Below are 23962 nucleotides of genomic sequence, written 5' to 3' on the forward strand. Positions count from 1 at the left end.
CTGACTGTGCTCTCTGAATCAGGCAAATGTCCCATTTATTCACTAAGATCTTTTGGAAGAGATGGGTACAGGCAGGATCTGACTCATCCTGTGCCAGAGGCAGGTAGCGTTACAGCATCTGAGCACTGTCAGTAAGGCTAGAATATCCTGAGCCTTTCCATGCAACAACGTCTCAGCAATGTAAGTGATATATCATGTATATATAGATTAAACTATATATAACTGCACAGTCTGTGGTTATATTTTTACAGAGGCAGTTTATGGTGATTATAAATTAAGATATCAATTCGCATGTTACTAAGATCCAAAGATAAAAATATCACTATATAGCAAATGCAAATATTGCATGTATTTCATTTTTATGATACTTGAATGCTGACAAAAATCGCAAGCAGATAGTTATTGGCCGAAGTATTTTAACGATCTTAAAGTAAGGCTCCTTTTATTCCATTTTATGCTTTTTTTGAGCTGATCTTCTTTTAGAGAAATATATGGAGCAATCCCTGTGAAGATTTGTTGTACCGAGAAGATTTGTGACAATCTTTCAGTGCAAATATACATGCTCCTTATCAAAGTAGGCTTTTTTTTCCTTTGGATAGACAGAAATTTTATGCAGAGATGAAAGCAGAATAGCTAAATTTGTGTCTAAATTTGGCTCGCATTTTTCCTTATTTATAATAAAGACATCAACAATAGTGCCATTGTTTTCTCCTATATTACTGGCAGCTATAAATAAATGGGAGAGTTAACAAAAAATGCAAGGTTTCCCCTCAAGTTACTCCATATGATTAGAAAAGAGCTGAAATCTGGTGCCTGGATTTTTACTCTGGAAAATAACATGATTTATTTGTGTAACAGAAATTTGTGGCCTGTCTGTGGGTCAGCTAAAATGTCATTTATAGCCTGCTCACCCTGAAGATTCACTCTATGTGTGCCCAAGATGTCCTAGCTTACTTCTGCCGGGGTTATATGAGGGATAAACTGACCTTCACGAGATCACAAAGGTTCAGTGTGTGAAGTGTTGGGGGAGAGAGGGGACATATATGAAAAGTCATAAACCAAAATGGCATCTGCAAGTGGAAACGGTCACATTTCCTTTGGGCACAGTGGCAGGAGACAGAAAAGACAGTAAGAGAAAGCTCAGTGGTTTCAACAGCATAAATAAACCTCTGGACAAGAGACAAAATCATTACTATTATCTAGCAAACCTTTATTCTAAATGGAGTACTAATTTCCTATCAGCCTCATTTACCGATACACTCTGAAATGTAGCCAGGTACAAATTCTCCCCATTTCTTAAGCTGGTTTCCTGGTGGTTCACCTACATGAGCACTTTTAAGTATAGAGATGAATGGAAAGGGTTGTATGGATACTATGGATCGATGGCTGTCTGAAGAGTACGATGAAGAGGTATTGCCTTTTCCTGCCACTCTGAGCAGACCCCATAAACATGCATGTCAGTCCAGCCTCGCAGCCTTGCTGGTGTGGCTGCAGTTGAACTGGCCAGGAGTCACAGCAGAAATAATCTGACAGAAGGGAATTGCTCTTCACAGGCTCAGCGTGTGCAAGGACCATCTACAGCACTACAGAGCTCAGGTGTTTGCAGCTAGTAACCTCGGCGTGGCCACACTAACTTGTGTTCTCCTCTCCTGGTGTGACCCTGAGCCACGCTGGCTAACCCAGCGGCGAGGCACGGTGTCTGGCAGTCCTCCGGGTGCTCATCCCCCTGAAGGGCAGAGGACTAGCAAAGAGGTGATGCACGGACCACAACCTGTGGGTTAGCCCTGAAGGATGCAGGAGGACAGGGATGTTCCTTTGGGAGCCTCGTGGGAGTGAGTGGATATCCTTGAAGGCCAGCACAGGGAATATGAGCAGTGGATGCTCCCAAGCCCTTCCCCAGCACCAGCCCCTCCATCTGCCTTAAGGGAAGAGATGCAGTGAACATCTTTTCACTTCTGCCCGCTTATATAGGCACAACAAATTTCACTCTACATCCCTTCAGGTGTGCAGGCGCAGCGCATTTTCCAGGAGCAGAGAGATTTAGGATGCCTCTGGAAACATGGGTTCAGCCATGAAGGGTTTGATAGGATTACACATAAACATAACAAATAAATAAACAAACAACTAAAGCCATAGCATAAATAACTAAAGCCATAGCACAGCTCCTCCAGGAGCCTCGTGACAATGATTTGGCTGCTTCCCTCCACCAAGTCTCCCCTCTTTGCTAGCTTTTGAGGCACAACGCATTTCCGTGCTGGCAAAAGCGGGGTAGAGGGGTGGGGGGGTGTGGGGGGGTGGTGGTGTTGGGTGTGTGTGTGCCGGTGGTGGGAGGAGAAAGCTGCGCCGGGCGGTTTTATACGGCGGGGCGGCAGCGGCGGCGCGTTGTGTCCTGCCCGGAGCCATGCGGGGCGGGGGGCTGCTCTGCGGTATCGCCCTCTCGCTGCTCCTGCGGCCGCCGCTGCCCCGTGAGTGCGGGGTGCCGGGCCCGGGGGGGGCTGCGCCGGCCGCTCCCCACCCTGCGCAAGTCCCTCTGGCTGCATGAGCCCCCGGGGAGGGGGGGGAGGATGGATGGGTGGGTGGGTGGTTTGGTGGGGGGGGGAATTCTCTTGCTTCCCCTACAACCAGCGCAGAGGTCTCCCCTCCCGCCCCGGCTTCGTGTTGTTTAACTCCCGGGGGTGCGGATGGGGGTCGGGGTCGTGAGCGGCTCCTCTTGTGTCTCCCCAGCGGGAGGGGTGGCCGCCGGCGTGGAGCTGCAGCCCGAGGTGGTGGTGCCGCGCTGGGCAGCGCTGGGCAGCCCCAGCAGCGAGAAGGTAGGTCGCGCTCAGCGCTTTATTTATATTTTCTTTTCAAACCCCTGTACCGTTTCCTAGGGGAGGCATGACGTCGCGGTTAGCACAGGACCTTGCGATGTGCGTTTTGTTTTTAAGCCGAGCTCTGCCAAACCGCAGGGATGAGCCGGACAGCTCGTCTGCAGCACGGGGAGCTGCCGCAGCTCCTGCAAACCCCGGGAACGGCGGGGCGAGCGGGGCTGGCACACGGCGGGTGCTGGGCGTGAGGCTGCTCCGGGCGAACCGCGTTCACCCTGTGCGAAGGCTGGTAATCGTTTGCCCTCTGTCAAGCCTTAAAGCTTGGATCAAGCCTACCTGAGCTGCGTGTCTGTGAAAGGGGAGTGAGGCAATGCGGTTAGCGGCGTTTCGGGAACGGCAGAATAGAAGCATGTGCTTTAGGAGGAGATGAATGCCAGCTGTGAGGGTGCTTCGCTAAGAAAAGCCAGCCAGCAGCTCAGGTGTGGCTGACTATTTTAGACACTATAGATGCCGATGTAGATCTCGCTCCCCTGTCTCTTACGTGGATGGATGAAGTGGTGTGTGTCTACTCCGGAGCCATTCTGAGAACTGCTGGTGTGGCAGAACTATCAACCACAAACCACAGTTCAACTTCCCAGTGTTTGCATTGCTGCAATCAAGAAGTTATCAGTTTCATAATCAAATGAAAGAGGAAAATCCAGATGGTGTTATGTACATTGTGAACCAGAAAAAGAGAAGCCACAGCATTATACTAAAGAAAAATCATGGTATCTCCAAGTGTTGTTGTTTTGGGGTTTATGTTCTCTCCATATGATGATGAGACTTTCTAAAACTTTTTATTGTATCATATATATATATAAAAGAGTTACAATGACTCTCTCATGATCTTAATTTTCTTAAAAAATGTTCTTGCAATGGTGCCTGGAAGTTTTGGTTCTATTATTGATAGTGATACAAATACATCTGGACAGCATTTCCCCTTATAGAAATTTACTGGGTCTCAGGGGTCGCACTTGGTTTGTTTCAGGCAAGTTCCTGTTGGCTCTAAAACCAGCATTAGCAAAGCTTACAGCTGGGATGTTTCAGTTACACAGCAATTGATGGACTCTGAAGTAATGAGATTATTGAAGGAGAAGGGAGAGCGTTATTAATAATAGTGATGTTTGCCCGACCTTTGTGAAGAGACTCTTATGATGATGGAGACCCTCAGACCTCCCCAGTTACGGAGGTTGCCTCGCCCATTGCTTAATGTTAGTTGGCGAAGCAACAGACCTACCCTGAGACGTGCTGAGCACCTGCGATTCAGTAAACTAAACTCAGCCCCTTGGAATTAGCTGTTGTTGTATATATAAATGTATTAACTTGTTTTGCATCATCTACGTGGGCTTGGTGCAATGTCCTGGAAACTGAAGGAGAGATGAATAAAATAATGAGCAGGGAGCTGATGAAAGGAGAAGTTTATAACTGAGCTTGGAATTAATGAAGCAGCACCCGAGCGTATCTCTGGGATGATAGATCCTTCAACAGAACAGCCTATTCAGTCAGCCTTGCTTTATTTTGCTTACAGTTGATCTGATCTGCAAAATCCTCTCCAACAATGAATTAGGAAATAGTATGAGTTGATCATCTCACCAATTTTTATGATTTTTTTTCCTTCCAGCTGAATAGAGACTTCAGACTCAGAAACCCCCATCTGACCTTAGCTAGTGGTCCTGCTTTGAGGGAGGTAGACTTGGAGACCTCTAGAGGCCCTTCTTGTAGGGCCTCTAGAAGGTATATTTTATACCTTCAGTCTCTGGAATGATTTTTTTTAAAAAAAAAAACCTGTTGGTTTTGGTGTATGCATTTGCTATTGCACTAAGAAATTAGGGTTCTTCCTGTTAACACCAGTAGGTCCTGGGGAGCTGGCTGTCCTGTGTCCTCATTCAGAGCTGTGGGCAGATTGCAAACCTGGGCTGTGACCATGTGCTTGAGCACTAGAAAGTTGCTGTCATGGTTTCCAGTCCCTTGGCAGTCTGGGACTAATCCAAGAGCAGCAGTGAAATACTGTCTGAACAACAGCTAGAGCCTAAAGATGTCTAAGAGACCCCGCTGCATGCATCTTACTGGCATTTTCTGGGAGTAAAGGAATTCTGTGAAAATCTTTGAGGTGTGATTCCTCTTGTCCTGAAACAGGCTCCTAAAAATGCCATTTTCTGCTGGGACGACAAGGGAAGCTTTGATTAACTAGCTCATATATTTGACTTGTAAACCTCTGGGGCAAGTTGGGATGTCCTGTGATGTGGTCCTGAGCATGGCATACAAGGGAAGGGGGTGCAGTGCACCCCTCCCACCTAGCTGGATGTCTAAGTGCTCTAGCATCAGGACTTGCTGCCATGTCTGAGCCTCCGTCCTTCCTCCTGAGACACCAGGGCCACTAGCTCAGGTACGGCATCCCACCAGCGTGCCTGTACCCCTTCCCGGCTCTGCGCCAGCACGGCTGTGCCGTGGGAATGCAGCAGTGTGCCTGGTGCTGGGGGCCACCACAGCCTGTCCCTTCCCTTCCCCGGCACTCCAGGTCTGAAGGTTAAAGCCTTTCCCTGCGGTGAGGAGTGTTCTAAGGTGTTTCTGGATGTGTTCATAATGATGATGAGGTATGAGTAACAGCTACCGCCTCTTTTGCATGCAGCATCCCTTCAGAGCTGAAGTTAAGATAAAGGCAGAAGGCCAGGAGCTCATCTTGGAATTGGAGAAAAATGGGTAAGTGTGCTTGTGCCTGGCATTCTGACTTGTCATCTCACTAAAATAATGAATAAGGATTACAGTGAAGTCAACAGGAAAACCTCCACTGACTTCAACAAGGTTTTGATAAAGACAGGATGAGGAAGTCCTTTTCTGGGTTTCAAGGTTATTCTAGGTCTGAGTCCCTACTGATGCTAATCAGCCAAACAGAGCTTTGTCAGCAAAAAGTGGATGGTGACCTGTGCCTCACTGTATAAACTTATTTTTGCATCACACTCTTACTACATTAACTAGAAAATGTTGCTGATATGAGTTACACTATTTACCAAAGGCTTAATGCTTTAAAGTCAGTGTGACTCTAATGAGGATTTCATTTGCTGTAATCTGAAGAGGTCCTGCTCTGTTTCCTAGGAGAAATGATCTGACAGTTTCAATTCCATTAGTGCCCTTCATGCTAAAGTAGACTGAAAAAAATGCTTTTGCATTAACTGAAATGCAACCTCCTCCCAGGCATGATACAGCAATGCTATATGATATCAGAGGGTGTGATGTGTATTGAATTCAGCTGAATCGGCAGGAGATTAAGGTAGGTAGAAAGATTCTTGTCTGGAGGCTTGTTCCAGAGGCTCTCTGCCCAGTGATCACATTAGTTTCCAGTGGTGGAACAGCAGCTGGAATTTTAGCTGCAAGAAGCTTGTCTTTGCTAAGCAGTTCATTTGCACTGCTGGTATTCTATTTATTTTTAAATGGGTATGAAGATTTATCTATGGAAACACAACCAAACGTTTAACTACTAGAACCAGTAGGAATAATAACTTTGGAATAATGACCCTGGTTATATTTTAAATGTATTGTGTGGACATCTGAAACACAGAGCTTTGGGGCTCAGCTTTCCTCCTGAAAGAGTGAATTGTCAGAAGATCTTATTAGTTCTGATGGCAATGCATAACCCTAAATGATATTCAGGGTGTTTTGGAGGAAACCCAGGCTTTTCTTGGCAGCATCTGCAGTAAAGACTGAAATCTGATGGCTGATGAAAGGCGAGTACATCCTATGAGGTGTTTTCTGTAATAGGCCACATAAGGTACTGGGAGTTTCAGAGCTGGAAAAGCTGGACACGTTTCCTGGGCAGTCATGCACCTGCGTAGAGCTAAACAGAAACAGCTATAAAGTCTGTGTGTTTTGGCACCTCTCAGCTGGGAAAAGAGATGTATAGAAGAGACTGGGCAGCATAAGTACGGCGAGCTGGGTCCTGCCTAGTGCAGGAAAGAAAAAGCTGTTGCTGATGATGGTGGTCAGCAATGCCAGTCTCTGAACTGGACCTGGAAGCAACATAACAGCTAAAGCTGCTGGGAGTCTCCTTCCTGGTGGAAGGACTGTCAGGTCTTGCATATTCTGCAATTGTTATGCAAAGGTAAATTTATTTCTGGCACAGTAGAAGCTGGCAAGGGCAAGGATCCTTGCTGAATTAATCCATTTGTGCTCCAGGAATGATGACATAACCTCCAGGTGCCTTGCGGGAGCAGTGCCATGCTGTTTCCAGGGCAGACAAACTCATTGCTGGTGTCAGTAAACAGAATTATAATAACAGAAGGTTTCTGTTGTGTTTATTTCCTGAAATGCATTTTCATTCATTGAGAAGTATACACACAGGCTTAAGTGTGTGCACACATTTCCACTGTGGGATGAATTGCCTTACTAGGACTGATGAAATACAGCAAGTGGTTTGGAGGTTTTTATTTTTATTTTCTGTGGAAAATGCAAGTGATTCATAGGCAGCAGTGCTTCATGTGGGAGTCTCACCAGGCCTCAAGTCCTTGTTCAAGAAACGTGATGGCACGATCCCAAAATGCAAGTCTAAACTTGATTAGATGAGAGGCTCTGGAGAACCAGACTTGTTAAGATGCAGAAGTAGTTTAGAGACACTCGAATTAAAAGAGAAATGATGAAGCAAACAAAACCATGAAGCCTAAAACCAGGGCTCCATGGGAGCTGTGTGGATGCTGTGATTACCAGCATCCATAGAGCACTTCTAAGTAGAAGCAAAGCGCTTCCCCTTGTCAAAGCACACTGCACGGCAGAGTCCAGCCTGGCTCCTCAGGTTCCCTGCCTGGGGTTGCTCCCCAGGACCTCACCACTGCTATTGCTTGTCTTCTAGGGGACCCTGAGGTCCTAGCTGAGGTTTGGGGTACTGAGTAGTTGCAGCATCAGGGACTACTTCTCTGAAGGATTTGTCGGGCACCCAGACAGTGGGAAAGAAGAAGAAATCCCTGAAGTGGGAAGTGTGCCTTCAAAACTGCCTGAAACCTGAGTTTTGAGTCCACATGAAAGTGGATATAACAGAACTGCAAATTTAAGGAAGGTACTTGAAGCTTTTTTCAATTAAAATAAGTCCCAGAGTTCTGGGTCATTTAATTGATCCAGTTTAGAGGAGCCTCTGGAAACCAGCTTTGCTGCCAAGGTTGGTGCTCTGCTCCCCCTCTGTCCCTGGGCTCAGCACAGGGGTTCGAATGTACCCACCTGGCTCCCGTTTTACTCTCATATCCACATCCCAGACTCCCACCACTCAAGAAAGCATGAAATGATTGGCATAATTCGGGTCTGGTTGGGACATGATTTACCCAATGGTTCCTAAAGCTAGAAAGGAGATATGCCAAGCTGGGTAAACTGTTGTAAGTGATGTTCTCAGTGGATTAGGCAGCTCCACTACACATTTGCTACTCTCATTATGGAGAGAAAAAGCTGATGAGGATATGAGCTTGCTTTGAAAGATGGGGGAAGAGTCATAATCTGTATGGCGTTGGTAGGCATGCACTAGCTTTGAAAGAAACGTGCAGTTTTCAATATGTGGAAGAAATATTCATGCCAAGGCTGTGATTTCATATTACAAATGAAAAGGACGTTGTGTTCATCCGCAGAGGTGAAACACAGAAATTATTGCATATGTTTCTTCAGAACTGTGCACAACTCTATGTTTTGTAATAAGCTCAGACACATCTGAGTTTGGGCTTCATATAGCTGCAAATACAATTATTGCGTTAGCAGTTAATATTGCATTATTTCCTGCTCAGGAGTTTGATAAGAAGGTGGAACCACACTGTAGTTCCAAGAAGAGTTCCAACACTAGTTAACGTTTCTGTATAATGACAAAGTGTATTCCCCAGATGACTCGGGCTTGCTTTAAATGACTCAAAACCATGTTTTGCAGCTGCAGGATTAGAAAGCTCAAAGCTGCATAAACAACAAATATATGGAGAGATGCCTATAAAGCAGCTTTAAATTTGGCTGGAGCTTAGGAACGGAAGAATCTGAGTTGCAAACCTTGGATGAAAAATGACTTTTTAAAAAGGCATTTGTTAATAAAAAGCAGCTTTGAGCCAAACAGGGAGGGGATGCTGAGACACTCTTAAGATGCGTGGCAGCGCTGCTTGGTGCGAGCCTTTTCTTTCTAGTGGAGAGAAGACCTCATATTTGCACAGCAGAAACCTGCATGGAATTTATCTTCTTACCTGAGTGCAGGAAAAGTATCAGCAAGACTTTCCTCCCTCTTCTCTTCGTCTTTGTCTCTCTCATGGGGAGAGCAGACTTGGAAAATGCAAGGGGTAGTGGAGGCTTCTCCAGGGGAGGTCCCTGCCTGGGGGTGAATCCCGTGGGCAGCATGGGGTGCTGCTGTGTGTTTTGCTGTGTTTCAGCTGTGTGTGTTGGCTCCCACCCGCCTGCAGCAGCCACATCGCTGTGGGACACTTGGTGGCAGAGCCCCAGTGGGGATGTGCAGCAGCTGACTGAGGACACTGCAAAGAAAGTCCAAAGCTCATCTGATCTGACCTCGGGAGCAATCCAGATAGTTATTTTTAGGCAACTGGATCTGATAAGGAGAAATATTGTTTCCAACCTCTTCTGGCCCCACCTGGGTAGGTGACGAGCGCTCTAGCCCTGCTCGATGCTCTCAGTGGTGCGATGAGAGATCTGCATGTCACTTGCGTGTTGCCATTTCCTGCTTTTGCTCATTTTCAGGGCCTCTTCTACCAACTGAGTGAGGAAGACGGGAGGTTGCTGCCCACCTCTGAGCAGGAAGGATATATGAGGTTATTCCACTGATGTGCTATGCATCATCAGTGTCTAATGGGCTTCCTGCATGGGGAGGGGTGAGGGTTATCTGAAGGAGGGAAATTGAGTTTATCCTGCTCTACTGTCTCTTGGAGTCATCAGAAAAACAGGGTTGGGGCCTGGAAAGCCATAGCTGCTTTTCAGCCTCCTGATTCCCTTGGGATATTCAGTGATTTGCCTGAGTGGGGCAGGGAGGAAGAGACGAGGAAATGAAGCCCTTTAAATCTTTTGCTCCCTGACTCATTATCAGCCAGTTTCCCATTTATTTAATTGCCTTTTTCCTCTCCAGGCAACTTTTACGGTTCCCATTGGTAAGCCAAGGGACTATGTGACAAATTTTGCTTGGGTCCTGTAACATGATTTACACAGTGAATGTCACAGATGATGCGGATGGCAAAAGGGGATGGAGAGTCTTGAACCTGTGATGTTTTCCCAGGGATTACAGATAGCTAGTTTGCTTCCACCTTAATAGCTGGAAAGCTGCTTTTTCCTTCCAAACTGCTGCTGTTCACACAATAAATATGTTCTCAGATATATCAGTAAAGGCTCTTGAGGAAAAGAGCTTAAGAGCTCCAGGCTTCATTTGGATGAAACTCATCAAGAAAAAAAATTTTGGATTTCATTGATTTTATGAAGTGTCATGTTTTGGCTGGAGGATTCTAGAGTTGTGAAATCTCTGATTTCCCACTAGTGGGGATATGGAAAGCAGGCCTGCCTGCTCGCGTTGCCGTGGGTCATGTGTTGGCGGTGGTCAAGATGGAGTCGTCTCAGGTTTTGATAATCAGTTCTGACCTTAGAGAACATTTAAGTGACTGGGAGGTAAGGGCTCAAGTTCCCCTTCTCACCCTACTTGGATCCTGCTGAGAGGCAATGGAGTGGGACCACAAATTGTAGATGGAAATCTGACGTCTAAACTTTCTTGGGAGAGTCAATTCCCTCCACCCCCAGATGCTGGCAGCCTGACTGGACAGATTTATTGTGATTTGAGAAAAGGGATGGGGAAGACATGTCAGAGATTGCAGGCTTCACTTTTCTTGGTCCCACGACTGAAAAATTAAGAGTCAATGTTTCTCACGAGAGCTTCATGGACTATTTAGCTTTTGTTTTTTGGGAGGAAATAAAAAAATGTCTGTCTCCTACATACTCATGGGTGTCTTTAAATTGGCAGCTGTTAGTGCAGACTAGCCCCTCTGTAAAATGAACCCAAACAAAGTTGCTCATGGGACCAAATTATAAAAAAATCCTTCTTGCTCCAATTAGCAAGAGCGCCCGTGTGCCGCTGGGGCCCTCCCAGTGCTCATGGGTGATCTCTGGCTGGTGGAGCCGAGCACATCCACCGTTCTCCCCTGGGATGGAGGGCTCAGAGCCTGTCTGAGACTTGTGCTAACAAGTGATGTTTCACAGGCAAGAGAAAACTGCTCTCATTTGTCAGGAAAATAGGGGTGAGGTTCTCCAGAGCAGCTGGGAAATGCGCACTCCCTCAAATGAAGATGGTCAGGCAAGAAAGGCCCCAGATTTCCTTCTGCTGGTTTTGGGAGTGCTTGGGTGTGCTGTGCAGCCCCTCTTCCCCCAGCTGCTTCTCTGCTCCTCTGTGGTGGCTGGATGAGCTGGAGGTCACACTCTTGTGCTCTCCCCAAGTGCCACAGGGGCAGCTGCCCGCCGAGAAGGCTGGGTTTTGCCCCGTACCCTCAGCCTGCTTCTCCTGTTGAATGCCATCGGCTCACGTGCAAAGTATGTGACCTCCCTGGCACGGCATCTCGATGTGGCAAAACGGCCGTGCTGCCCTATAATGTCAGCTCTGCACAGCAGGGCCCTTCCAGGGAGCAGCACAGCGGCATGGGGAGGAGGGGTTTGTTTCAAACAATGATATCATTGACAGGCTGGAGCCGGACCAAGATCACTCCACGTCGGTCATCAGCAGAAACAGTCTCAAGCCATCTGTACATTATGGCACCGCGCCACTCTTCCTTCATTTGGCTTCCTCGCTTGTATTTAACCCGGCTCCCAAGGCTTTCTGGGGAGCAAATCCTGCCAAGAGCAGGCTAGTCCACCCTGAGCTGGATGCTGAGCTTGATCTTGGGGAATGACTGATCTTGCTGAAAGCTGATTGCTGTTGGAAAGGTGTGAGGGCTTCTCTAGAATATCTTGAGTGCTCTTGTGTAGCTTACCCCAGCCTCAAACAGCCCCACGTGGCTGCAGCTGTGGTCAAGGTTTAGCAAAGGAGAGTGCTCCCATCCAAAACCAGCTTTTCCTCTGACTTCATCAATTCTTCATGCTGATAACTCCTCTAATGAGGGACTCCATGCTGCCTTTTAGGAAGATGAAGTGTTGTAGCAATCTGCCAGCTGCCTGACTGGATCTCAGAAGCCTTTAAATTATGTTATTTTGCATCCAAACTTTTGCTCCTTCATCTCAAGCTGCTGGAGGGGTAGTCACTGAGACATATAATGTAACAGAGAAGAAAGGATCAAATAGTATTGTTTTTTTCCAGGCTTTCCTTCTCCAGCAAGGAGGTGAGCTCTGTGCTTCCCTGGAAAAGGTGAATCAGGTCTGTCAGTGCTTCACGGGGCTGAGCTCCCCTGGAATCAGCCGTTCAGCCTGGCAGTGTGCTGTCCTGAAATGATGGCACATGTAGGCCACTGCTAAGGTTCTGGGCTATGTGTGTCTCACTAATCTCACCTCTTTATCCAACAACTGGTACACATGGAGAAGAGGGACAAGACTGGCTGGTAGCTTTGGTGCACTCTGAGATGGAGAGAAGGCTTCTTTTCTACTTATTTACAGTTTGGTGGAAAGCTTGATGCTAGCTAAGGAACTGAGCTGCTCTGGGAATGAACCTTCACAGTGTCTGAAGTGAGGTAGCACCCCAAGTGTGTTGCAAGATGTCCTGTTGTATTTCCTCTTTCCTCACTGCCCTCCCCACCGCACACTGTGCGATGCTCTGTGACAGCCCTTAGCAGTGCTGCAAGAGCCCCAAGACTCCCTTGTGTTAAGGAGGGTAGGGTCTTTAAAACAGGACTGTTTCAAGCTCAGAATAAGAACATAGATTTCTCAGAGGGAGCCTGCAATGTAGGATAGGAGTCAACTGGTGGAGAGAGGCTTGAAAGTTGTAGCACCGCTCAGCCCGACGATGCGTTCTTTCAGCTCAGCAGCTGTGTAAGTACCCCTAAAAATCCAGGCAGACCTCTCAGCTCCTTAATCCACCCTAGAAGGGAATAGAGCCTGAGTCTGCAGGTAGGAAGAGATGTGCACATAACGTGTGTTGTGTGGCATCACCCTGTGCCCTGAAACCTGGTGTGCCAGGTTCTGGTGCTCAGCGTGGCCCGGCTCAGCACCAGGGCTGGGTGGCAGCACCGTGGGGCTGGGCAAGAGTCAAAGCACTGAGGAGTTTTATGGTAGTTGCTGGAGGAGAGATAAAATAGCTATTCATAGTGAATGCTTTCCAAGGATGAAGGAGCAGGAAGAAAACATAAGCGTGCTTGTTTGGGAGTGAAACTAGAAGGCTATGCAAGTCTCAGCTACTGGAAATCCATGGGCTGGTGTCTAATTCTGGCTTTAGTAGCACTGGGCGGATGCACACTGGTTTACTGTCTACTCTCGAGATGACAGTCTTACACAGACCAGATACCTGCCAGAGCACATTGCTCAAGGCAATTTCCTGCAAGTTAATGCAATCTGTTGACTAAATATTTGTTTCTTGCAGCCTCATGCTGAGCAAGCTACTGCAGTCAGGGAGATGAAGGGAGTTATTTTCTGTGGGATAGTGCTTCTGTGCTTATCTGCAGTTGAGAGACCAGAGATAGCTGAACACAGCAATCTCGCCTTGTGATTACTGACAGGATCTAGTGATGAGAATTAACACATCAGAAAGAAACAAAATGAGCTTCCCTGGGCTACAGTGATTTTTGAAAGTGGAGATAAAAGCTGTTGTATTCCTGAGATCAAATGCAACACTGGCACACAGTTTGGTTTGACACTAAACCATCAGTACTTGTTCAGGTGTCTGAGCCTTTGGGTGCCGGATGGGGCAAGTGTTTTCAGTCACTGATAAAAGATTGTGTTTTCTGTTGCTCTGGCCTAATTTAATTAGATATCACAAGCACCTAATCCATTATTCAAACAGAGAAGCTTTCGAGGTAGATCAGACCTGACTGCCACATACCAAAACCCAAGGCAGAAGGAAAAATCTTTCGGTTTGCTTCTGATACAGCTTTCTTCATCCAGCCTAAAGAAATCAAGCAACGAAGAGAACTCTTTTTTTTTTTTTTTTTTTTTTTTTTTTGCTTTCTTGCAGGTCGTAGTTCAAAAATCTGGTGCATGAAATGCATTAAACAGGGATGCCGGACTGAACTGCAGCCGCAGTGTTGGTGGCATTGCACTGCCCAGGGTGCACGTGGCATCCTTGTGGCATGGCACGTGTGGTGCTTTGGTGGCCTGACAGCACCGCGGGGTTGCTGCAGAAGTGTGTTTCATAGATTGAGCATGTTCTGTGATCCTTCTCCAAATTTTTGGAAGAGAGGCGGTTGTTTTAAAAACTGTTTTAAACCTACGTTTTGCTGCTGCTGAGATGGACACAGGATATGACCTTCTTGGTTTGGCCCAGATTTTGACTTGCTGTACTTTTTTACATCACTGTTTAGCAAATGCAGATGTTTAATAAGAAGGGGAAGGCTGTTTCCTTTGGAATCAAATCAAAACGCTTACTATTCAGTGCACAGGAGCGCCTTTTATAGACTTTTAGTCTGATCCTGGGCTGAAGACAGGGAGAATATTGTCTATATGAGGATAACACGAACACATTCAAATTGGGAATCAGCATTTTCTTAGGACAAAGATGCAAATTGGCTTCTGGGCAGAAGCTGAAATGCAGATTGGTTTATAATTGTACTCAGATTTGGGCACTAGAGAGAGTCTGGATTTGAGCTGAGAGCTCGCACCAGTGCCCAGATGTGTCAGTGGTGTGCTTGGTACACTGGACTTGGTGCACTGAATCTAATCTCAGTATATCTGGGGCATAACTTTGCAGTAGTAAAGGAAACTCTGCACAGAGACTTGTACTCATTAAGGGATGACGATGATGTTGGGTTTCAGGGTTTTTTTAAAGTCCTCACGTAAAAATTGAGTTGTTCACTGTTGGAACTGGATCTCAGCGCCTAATCGAACTGAGTGACAGGCTCTCCTTTATTGTTTTAATTTAATAAATGGCTTGAAAGAACACTTAGGAAGATGGTTTGCTGTGCCCTTTCAGAAATGGATGTGTTCCCTAAGAAGTGCTCAGCTCCTGCCAGGGCAGCAGATAGAGGGATGTGACAAGGTCAGCTATACTTCCACCTTCTGACCCTCCGCCATCACAGCGTGCTCTGCACAGGGAAGCACAGCCTGCGGCGCCGGTCCTGCAGCTGCTCCGATGGCTCCTGTGCCACCGGGAAGCCATTAGCCGCTGCCTCCCTGGGGACAGTGTGTTAACAAGTGCCTTGCAGACAGAAAGTGCTGGTCCAGAGCAGAGATACAGCACAGCTGGTGTCCCCTAGATACCTCTCTCCTGCCTGCCCTCTCTGTGTGTTGCAGTTGGTTTTGCGCTACAGGTAGCAAATAGCAACCTCCCCAAGTCCACAACAGTGGTTCACAGCAACAGGAATGTTTACACTGACTTCAGAAAGAGCTGGATCTAGCTGATTTTCTAGCACACCTAGGAAGCAGAAATCCAGATCAGGTCTAAAGAAAGGTCTTACTGTCTTCTTCCTTTTCTTTTCTTTTCCCCACCCCCCCTGCCCTCCATGTCTGCAGAAACCTCTTTGCACCAGGCTACACTGAGACTCATTACAGCCAGACTGGACAACCTCAGACCATCTCTCTGACCCACACGGTGAGTGCAAAGACTGCTTTCCCTGCCGCAGCGTGCAGGGGGCCCAGAGAAGCAGGTGACCTTCTTTCTCCAGAGCCTTTCTTCGAGGCCATGGGTCTGCTTTAAGCTGAAGGGGAGGGCGATCCGGCTTTCTGACCTGGGGATTCCATCAAGAAAGTGTCTCCATCCCCCAGCAATGGTAAAAATATCTTGCTGTTTTGCCCAAGCTCTTTTATGAGAGCCAGGGTCAGCCACCAACATTGCTCCCCTCTCTCTGGGTGCTGGGGAATCATTTATTCCTCCCGCTGCTCAACCTCTTGCTTTTAGTTTTGCCACTGGGTGCTCTACACCGGGGACATTCCCAGCCTTTGGGAAAGCCAGCCCGAGTAAGCTGGCTCCTGTTCATTAAAATTCCCATCAATTACTGATCTCACGCAGGCCTTGGCTGACTCTCCGCAGCAGTGGCACAAAGATGTGCATTGGTTCCGCTGCAAAAAATAAGAGATAAAAACCCCATGAGATCATCTTTGCTGATGCTGCCCTGGGGCGAGGGGAAGGGATGAGATGAATATGTTGGCATTCCTGCCCCAAAGCCTCCTTGTCCCTGCCAGAGGCTGCCTTTGTCTTGCCAGGAGCCCCCAGACGGGACTTCCCCACTGCCCGTGGCGTCACCCTCTCTGGGGCTGAAGGCACGTCCTTTGGGCCCTGACCCAGGGCCAGCTGCCATCCATCGGCAGCTCCCGTTACAGGCAGAAAGCTTTGGATCGGCCTTCATGCCGCAGCCATCTGATCCTCCTTGGGGATTCAAAGCTCTTAATTTTTACTGGCAACAAGGAGCCATTTGATGCAGTCGCGCAGGCCACGCATGGCGGCTGAAAGGCCAAATTTCGATGCAAGCTCGGAGATTTTGTTACGATAGTCAACTGCCAGATGCAGTGGAAAGAGAACAGTTACTGGAGTACGGGCAGTACTCACACGGGACTTAGCGATGCCTAAATATAGCATGCGTCCATCCCGACCCCGCATTGCCAACCCTGCTTCCCTCTGCCTTGCAGGACCACTGCTTTTACCACGGGGTTGTGCGGGGCCGGGAGCACTCCAGCGTCACACTCAGCACGTGCCAAGGGCTGCGGTAAGTGCCCGGTGACACCGGGGCTGCAGGAATGGCCCTGCTCCGCTCCTCAGCGTGCTGCTCCCCAGCAGCCTGGGCGCTGTGTTTCTTCCTAGGCAGACAGACCTGTTCGCAAATGCCACCCAGCCAAGACTTCTGGGCATAAAAGAGAGTGTGTCAGGGGGAAATGCAGAAATTTGGGTATCATTAGTCACCATGGCCTCCAAGCCAGCTCCTAGGCTTCTTCCTCCTTTGTGCTGGCAACCTGGACTTGTGCAATAAGTGAGTTTAACTTAACTGGAGCAAAAGATTCTGTTGTTAGTGACTCAGGGCCGTGTCCCTTGCAGAGGTGGGCAGGACTTGCCACATCCCAGCCCCGTTCTCTACACTAATGCAGAAACCAGCTCCTTCTCCCAGCCTCTCACAACTGGCGAGTTTTTGTGTACATTTTGAGGCAATGTCTTCAGGTCTGAACTTCCTCCTGGGTTGTCAGCCCTGCTCTCTGCTTTTTCCCTGGGTGGTGCTGGGGTTGTGTGTGTTATGCATTTAAAACCTTCACTTTGGTATTAATGGAGTCTTTGGCAGGAAAAAGATGGTCTGTATCCTCAACAGGGGTAAATGAAATGGCTCGTTGTGACCAAGGAGCTGCGTTCTTTTACACCAGCTCAGAGTTTGTTTCCAAAACACCACATGAGCTTTATTGATATTAGTGGTCGTCTGCTCTGGAGCGCTGATTGGAAGCTGTGCTGATGGGACCGGCTCCAGCAAGGAAACAGCCTGTGCCAAAGCAAACCTGAGACATCTTAAGTGAATGTAGCACAGCCCAAAGAGCCCAGTGAGATAAACAGGACAGTGCGGCCACCTGTGGTTTGCAATAAATAATCCAAAAGCAAAAGTCGCAGGTGTGCTGTGCTTTTGTCAGCCTGTGTTTTCCTAGGTTTTGCCTTCCTAGCTGCAGAGGAGATAGAGATGTCTCCTTGGTTTGCACATGTGGTAGCGTTCCTGCACCCCTGAGCTGTCAGCGGTGTGCTGGGAGCTCCTCGACATCGCTTTCAAATCGCCAGGAAGACACAGGAGCTGAGCACACGTGGCTGTTTTCACTCTGAACCTTCACAGGGCAATGTGCTGCCCGTCAGGCCACACATCTTCCAGTGGGCATCAAACGCAGGAGATTGCCAGCTCTCCTGACTCTAACATGCTCATTGAGAAAACCAGAACTGTATAGCCATGTGCAAGTCCCAGAGAGAACTGTGTTTTTCTGTTGACAAACAAAGTCTTCATGTGTTTTAGGTCAGTTCTGTTAAAGACAAATTTCTTCAATCTGTTGAAAAGCTTCCACTGCCCCTAAAAGAAAAAGCTGTACTTCAGAAAACCAGTACTTCTCTGGTTAGGGCTGTTGCAGCATGTGCTCCCATAGCCCCTTAACTGAATGTCTGAGGCCCATTGAATAGATATTAATATATGCAAGCTCAGGGATTCCCCGCTCTGAACTCAAAATATCCCCATCCTTTTTATTAGTGAACTGAACGGCCTGATAAGGACAAGTGCCTTGCCAGGGTCAGATGGGAACTCATCAGTAGAACAAGGATTTATCTCCGGTTGCTGTGATAGTCATTAACTTTCCCTTTTATTGCTTCCCGTTTCAACAGAGGACTTATCGTATTGAGCAGCAATTCCAGCTATATCTTAGAGCCGGTTCCCGACAGCCCGAACCAGCACTTGATCTACAGGTTGGATGACCTGAGGTTGCAGAGAGGAGCCTGTGGCTACCAGGGCACTGGGGACACATCTGAAGACTGGCTCAGGGACTTCACAACTGGGATGAAACCACCTCACCAGAGGGTGAGCAGGGCTTAAACTGGGTCCATGCATGATGCTTCAAATTTCCCACCTGTTCCAAGCCCGAGGAGCTTGCTGTTCTCCAGGAGCATAGCTCAGAAAGTGAAACGAAGGAGAATATTTAAGAGGGTTTGTAGCAAGCTGGTTGCCAAATAGTGGATCCAGCAGGGAAATAAATGAGTGTTGGAGGACCGTTGTGTAGCGTGAGGAATGTGGGCTGTAGCTGTTCCTGCGCAGATTTGTGCATCCGATACACAAACGGGTGGTCTGAGGAGAGGCACATGGGCACTTGCTGTAGCTAAACTGACTTGTCATATTTGGTTGCTATAAGTCAATCACATCTGGAGGTCCCTGTGTGTGATGGGGTGGGGTGAATGGCTGGTGAAAAACAAACAGGGAAAAATGGCCTGTACGTATGTTTTGCGAAGGGTTTCTTAGGGAATATTGGGGAAATAACCTGTGTTGCTGCTGCTGCAGGTGAAACGGGAGACTCTGCAAGCTACAAAGTACGTGGAGCTTCTGCTTGTGGCTGATTATGCAGAGGTAAGAAAAGGGATCGTGTTTATACTAACTGAGCACCAGGTGCAGAGCATCCCACCTGCAGCATCTCCTGCGGCAGGGAGGACAGCTGGAGCTCAACACGTTTCCTCTTGCCATCCCAATGGTCCTACCCCCGCAAGCAGACAGGGAGAGCTGTGTCTTTGTCACTTTTGTCCTAGCAGCCATGACTCCTGTGCTGCCACCATCAGTCACTGTTGGCCAGGGAAGAGATGCAGATTGCAATTTGGTTGTAGGACTAGGGATGGGGGTCAGTTCTGGCCTCCCAAGGTACCAGTGGTCGGCCCTGGTTATCGATGGGAGAGATTGCCTTCAGCCTAGGGTGACTTGGGGATTTCCAGGAACGGCGAGCTTACATTGCAGTACACTTTATCTCTAGAGAAGATAACCATGATTATCCTCTGCTCTGAGCCAGTAGCAGATACATAAATAGACATTTCCAGGGCTCCAGATCATAGAACAGGGCTGGAAGAGACCCAGTGAAGTCAGCAATCCCTCCCCCATCCCCCACCCGTACTTACTGACCGTGCAAACCATGCAGTGTTTTGTTGATCATTTAATCTCCAGCACAGACGGGAGTCAGGCTGGTCCTATTCATAATTTACAACTTGAAACTCCAATAGGGAAAGCCACATAGTGCTTTGGGCTATAATTTATTCTGAACAAAACTAAAGAGGCAGAACCTATTTTGGTTTCTCTATTAGGCAGGATACCAGGGAAACTATGAGAAAACACATTATACCCAGGAACTACCATATGTTGTTCACCATTTCATTAGACAAGCTGGGGTAGACATCCCAAGCTGGGGTAGACATCCTCGCAGTGTCATCGTTAACTGCCCTTACTTTACTGCCTCCCTCCCTAGAAGAAAAGTCTCAGGTCTTGTCATCTGTTAAACAAAAATCTAAACATTTTGCAACTTTAATTCCTTGAATCACACAGTTTGCTAAAATTAGCTCATTAATTGCCAGGTGGTTTAAATAGGCAAATTCATTGGATGAGTGAGATGCATCCCCCATTCGTTGGATGAGATATGATGACCACTATGGCAACCTTGCCCTCAGACATGAAGTCATGTTACCATATATTTTACCTGGCAAATTTATCAGTTCTTTATCAGCCCTTGGCTCTGGGGGCTCTGAGAAGTTTGGGTTGCTCCACTGAGTTACTACCACTGCTTGAATAGCATCCCTGCCGTGGGATACCAGGGGTGAATTCTGAATACACAGGTATGGATGGGCTTATAGTCAGATGTACAGTGAGAGAAGGCTTTTGGGCTTCACCTGATAGTTACCTTTTTATTCCCAGAGTAATGTGACTTGTTTAAACACATTTCAGCTCTTTCTAGTTGCCTTTGTGCTGTCTGACATGCTCATTTTGTTCAGTTTCAGAAGCATCACTTCAACATTGAAGCAACAAGGCTTAAATTAGTGGAGGCTGCTAATTACGTAGATAAGGTGAGATAAGGTGTGCGTGAACCGAGGAAAGCAAAGTCCAAATAATGAATTATGTGATTTAATTGTGACAGAGGAAGACTTCCTTCTTGGGAGAGAGAATAATGTTTCAACAATTCTCCCCAGTGACTTGGGGAGTGTAGAGCATCTGACAAACAATTCTGTTGGACATCAGGGATGGGGTGGGGGAATCTTCATTCCGTACCTTGGAGACAGTGCAAGCATCTCTGTGTTTTAATACATCTCTGTATTAACTGTGTTATCTAAATACTGCTTTTTAACAAGGGACTAAGGTATTCATTTCAAATTGTAGAACTCTTGGCAAGTAGAGCTGGAAGGAACATTCAGAGTGAACATTGCACATGGTACCCACTGCTGCTGAAAAAAAATCACAGCTTTTCAGATGTACTCCCTTCATATTCCCCTTCTCCCCTTAAACTCCATCTACCACTTCTTTTACCCCCCCACACCCATGAAAACCTACCCTGTTTGTACTTGACATGAACAGCAGATTATTTCCTTCCTCTTTTCAGGAATTTTGACATATTTAAAGATAAACATGATCTCAGTCTCCAGTCTTTGTTTTTCTGGATGATTTCTCTGTCATTCATTTAAAATGGAAGTTTGGCATCCCTAGTTCAACTGAGTTCAGGTTTGGGGGTGGTGCACGTTTCACTCTGCAGAGCTGCAGGGCTAAGTTGCAATGCGTTTCCAGAGAAAACATCTTCTCTGGGCGTGTGTGTCTGTTGTAGCATTTAGTAGAGTTTATATACAAGGTTAAAACCACAGTAAAATAAATCAGTGGTGCTCATTTTGTCATCTCTTTTCCTTCCTGTATCTTAGTTTTACAGATCACTGAATATCCGGATTGCCTTGGTGGGGCTGGAGATCTGGAGTAATTGGAATAAATGCGATGTAACTGAGAATCCCTACTCCACTCTGAAGTCCTTTCTGGCGTGGAGTAGCAAGGAACGGGTACACAGAAAACACGATAATGCCCAACTAATCACGTACGTTTTTGTGTCCTAAAATAACCTATTTCTGACAAGTGGCTTGGGCGGGTGGGAAATCAGTATGTAGGACTATATTCTAAGATTCAGAGTGGCAGATTTACATAGTGGCCGCTCAGCCAGCATTAAGCTCTGGCACCCAGAGCACAACCACGCTAGGAAAAGTGGAGGTCCCAGGCTACGCAGCAGTCTCAGTACACATGCACCAAAGTACATCAGCTTTATTGTGTGTGCATATCACAAGCAGCTGCATGTGATCTGTCACAGCTACATGTACAATTTCAAGAAAATTTGAAGCATAAGTGAGACCTGTAAAGCGGAGCGAAGCCTTTTGTGGAAGGCATTTATTCCTAACTCATCCCACTGGGAGAGTGCTGGGAGATGGTTGATGATCTGTGACTCATCCTAATGATCTCATTAGGGCCAGTAGCTATGGCTAGCAATACAGATGTCATTGGAAGAAAAATTTGCAGCAACTTTTAGACCTCCTTATCTCTCCCATGAAAATTCATCCACCAGTAAATAGTGGTGAGTCAGAGGAGAAACCTGTAGGACTAAAATGCAGACATGCAATGCCTTTTCCCTTGGTTGGTTTGTTTGTTTTTTCCCTTTAATGTTACTGTATTTCACCTTCACCTCGTCATGCCCTGAGTGCAATTTCCAGGGCTCCAATTTCAGACATGCCGGCAGGGATGGTGCAGAATTCCAGCTCGCCAGGCAGGAGCCCAGTGTGGCTGCATCTCAATGGTGTTAGCTAGTACTCTGTCAAGTCCCTGAATCCCAAGCCGGCAAATAGCAGGCTTAATGTAAATTAAGTATTCAAATCAGTACTCAATTAAGGATCTAGAAATGGTCTTTCCTGTGCTTGTTGCAAAGCTCAGGGGGAGCACTTTTTGGCACCAGGCCATTATACAAAGTAGGATTGGCTGGTTGGCCCATAAAACAAAGTATAGTCCAAGAAAAATAGGTCTTAAGGCTTTGTAGCTCTGCTATAATGTCCTGTACTTGAAGATATTACTAAAGAAAATTCACCTGACACTGCATATTTGTGTAAAGCTCTGGACTGCGGGATGCATTTCTCTGCCTTACCTTCTCAAGTGCCTTGGTGCCATTTCATGGTCTTTCTGGGTTGATTTTAGGGGTGTGCCCTTCCAAGGTACCACAGTAGGCTTGGCACCTGTGATGGCCATGTGCTCTGATTTCCAGTCAGGAGGAGTAAACATGGTAAGTGGTTGCTAATACAAAATATGACGTTTCTTGCCAGCAGTGAATACATAGGATAGATACCTCCTAAAGCCCAGGAAGAAAATATTTCCTGTGAAGGCCTCTAGGTCACCTGCTCATAGGCAGGAATACCTTCAGTAGATGTTTTCTACATGTAGTAATGAAAAGTGTTGCTTACCCCATTGACTCAGTGGTGCACAGGTAAAATGCTGATGTGCCTCTTTGACCTTGCACAGGATCACTCCGATAATGCCATTGGTGTTGCTGCTACCATTGCCCATGAGATGGGACACAATTTTGGCATGAATCATGATTCAGCTGGCTGTTGTACTACCCCTGCAGAAGATGGAGGCTGCATCATGGCTTCTGCAACTGGGTGAGTTTGTCTTGCAGGGTCTCATGAAGCAATGCACAGGGCTTCATTTCAAGAGCCTTGGTGGATGGCCTGTAGAGGTTTATGTGGCTTTCATTTCTGTGTTGCACAAGTGATGCGTAGGTAGATAGTTGATAGGGTTTCTAAAGCATCTTGTGCAAAAGATAATGTGTGTTTTACTGAGAGGAACAAGGATTGCTTCAGGGAAGAACTGGTTTTATTAAAAGGCACAGTGATAGGGTTATATTTCTAAGTTAGAAGACATGAAAACAGATCGACTGTATGTTGCCTTAAGAATGCTGCTTGGTGAGCCACAGAAAGCCTATGTTTAAAAGGGAACAAATAGCTGGCTTTGAGAGAAAGGGGAAGTGAGAGTGACTCTGGAAATTCACAGGAATTCCAGAGCTCATTTGGGATGAGGAACCACAACAGCTTCCATATTTCGGTCATGTAAAACCATCAACCAAACTTATTCACTTAAAACCACATTCCCTGTTTCCTCAAGCTTTCCTCCTTGGGGTTTAGCAGGTTTTATCAAAATTGTCTCCATTAGATACCTTCTTTTATGTGAATTATTTCCTCCAAATAAGGGAACACATTTAGGCGAGAAGTGAAAACATACTGACATGTAGGTAGAGCGTCCAACACACAACATGTATGCACACATGCATGATCATATATAGAGTGCATAGGTTCAGGCATTGTAGCAACATAAATTAATAATTTCTGTAACAGAAAACATTGACATCCCTTGCAATCAGGCAGTAGACAGGAAGAAGGAAACATTATTTTTATCAGTTAAATGCACAAGCTGTTATTCACAGTCCAAATGATTCTCAGGCTGGATTCTCAGTCCTGGATTCTCAGGCTTGTTCAGAGTTAGGAATAAGCCACGGCTTCAGTATTGAGCAGG

The 23962-nt window shown here is 46.8% G+C and overlaps 1 protein-coding gene across 1 annotated transcript in view; it reads left to right on the forward strand.

The window, feature by feature from the left end:
• Nucleotides 1-2339: 2339 nt before the first annotated feature.
• Nucleotides 2340-23962, forward strand: part of ADAM19 (ADAM metallopeptidase domain 19) — a 33777-nt gene continuing 12154 nt past the window's right edge. The window contains exons 1-11 of the mRNA XM_075766349.1: nt 2340-2465; nt 2731-2810; nt 5476-5546; nt 15423-15501; nt 16536-16612; nt 18241-18433; nt 18908-18973; nt 20374-20445; nt 21286-21452; nt 22592-22676; nt 22913-23052. Coding sequence (XP_075622464.1) covers nt 2402-2465; nt 2731-2810; nt 5476-5546; nt 15423-15501; nt 16536-16612; nt 18241-18433; nt 18908-18973; nt 20374-20445; nt 21286-21452; nt 22592-22676; nt 22913-23052 — 1094 coding nt within the window. The 5' untranslated portion in view covers nt 2340-2401. The remainder of the gene's footprint in view (nt 2466-2730; nt 2811-5475; nt 5547-15422; nt 15502-16535; nt 16613-18240; nt 18434-18907; nt 18974-20373; nt 20446-21285; nt 21453-22591; nt 22677-22912; nt 23053-23962) is intronic.

Source organism: Balearica regulorum, chromosome 14 (assembly GCF_011004875.1).
Source record: "Balearica regulorum gibbericeps isolate bBalReg1 chromosome 14, bBalReg1.pri, whole genome shotgun sequence".
In the NCBI taxonomy this organism is placed as follows: Eukaryota; Metazoa; Chordata; class Aves; order Gruiformes; family Gruidae; genus Balearica; species Balearica regulorum.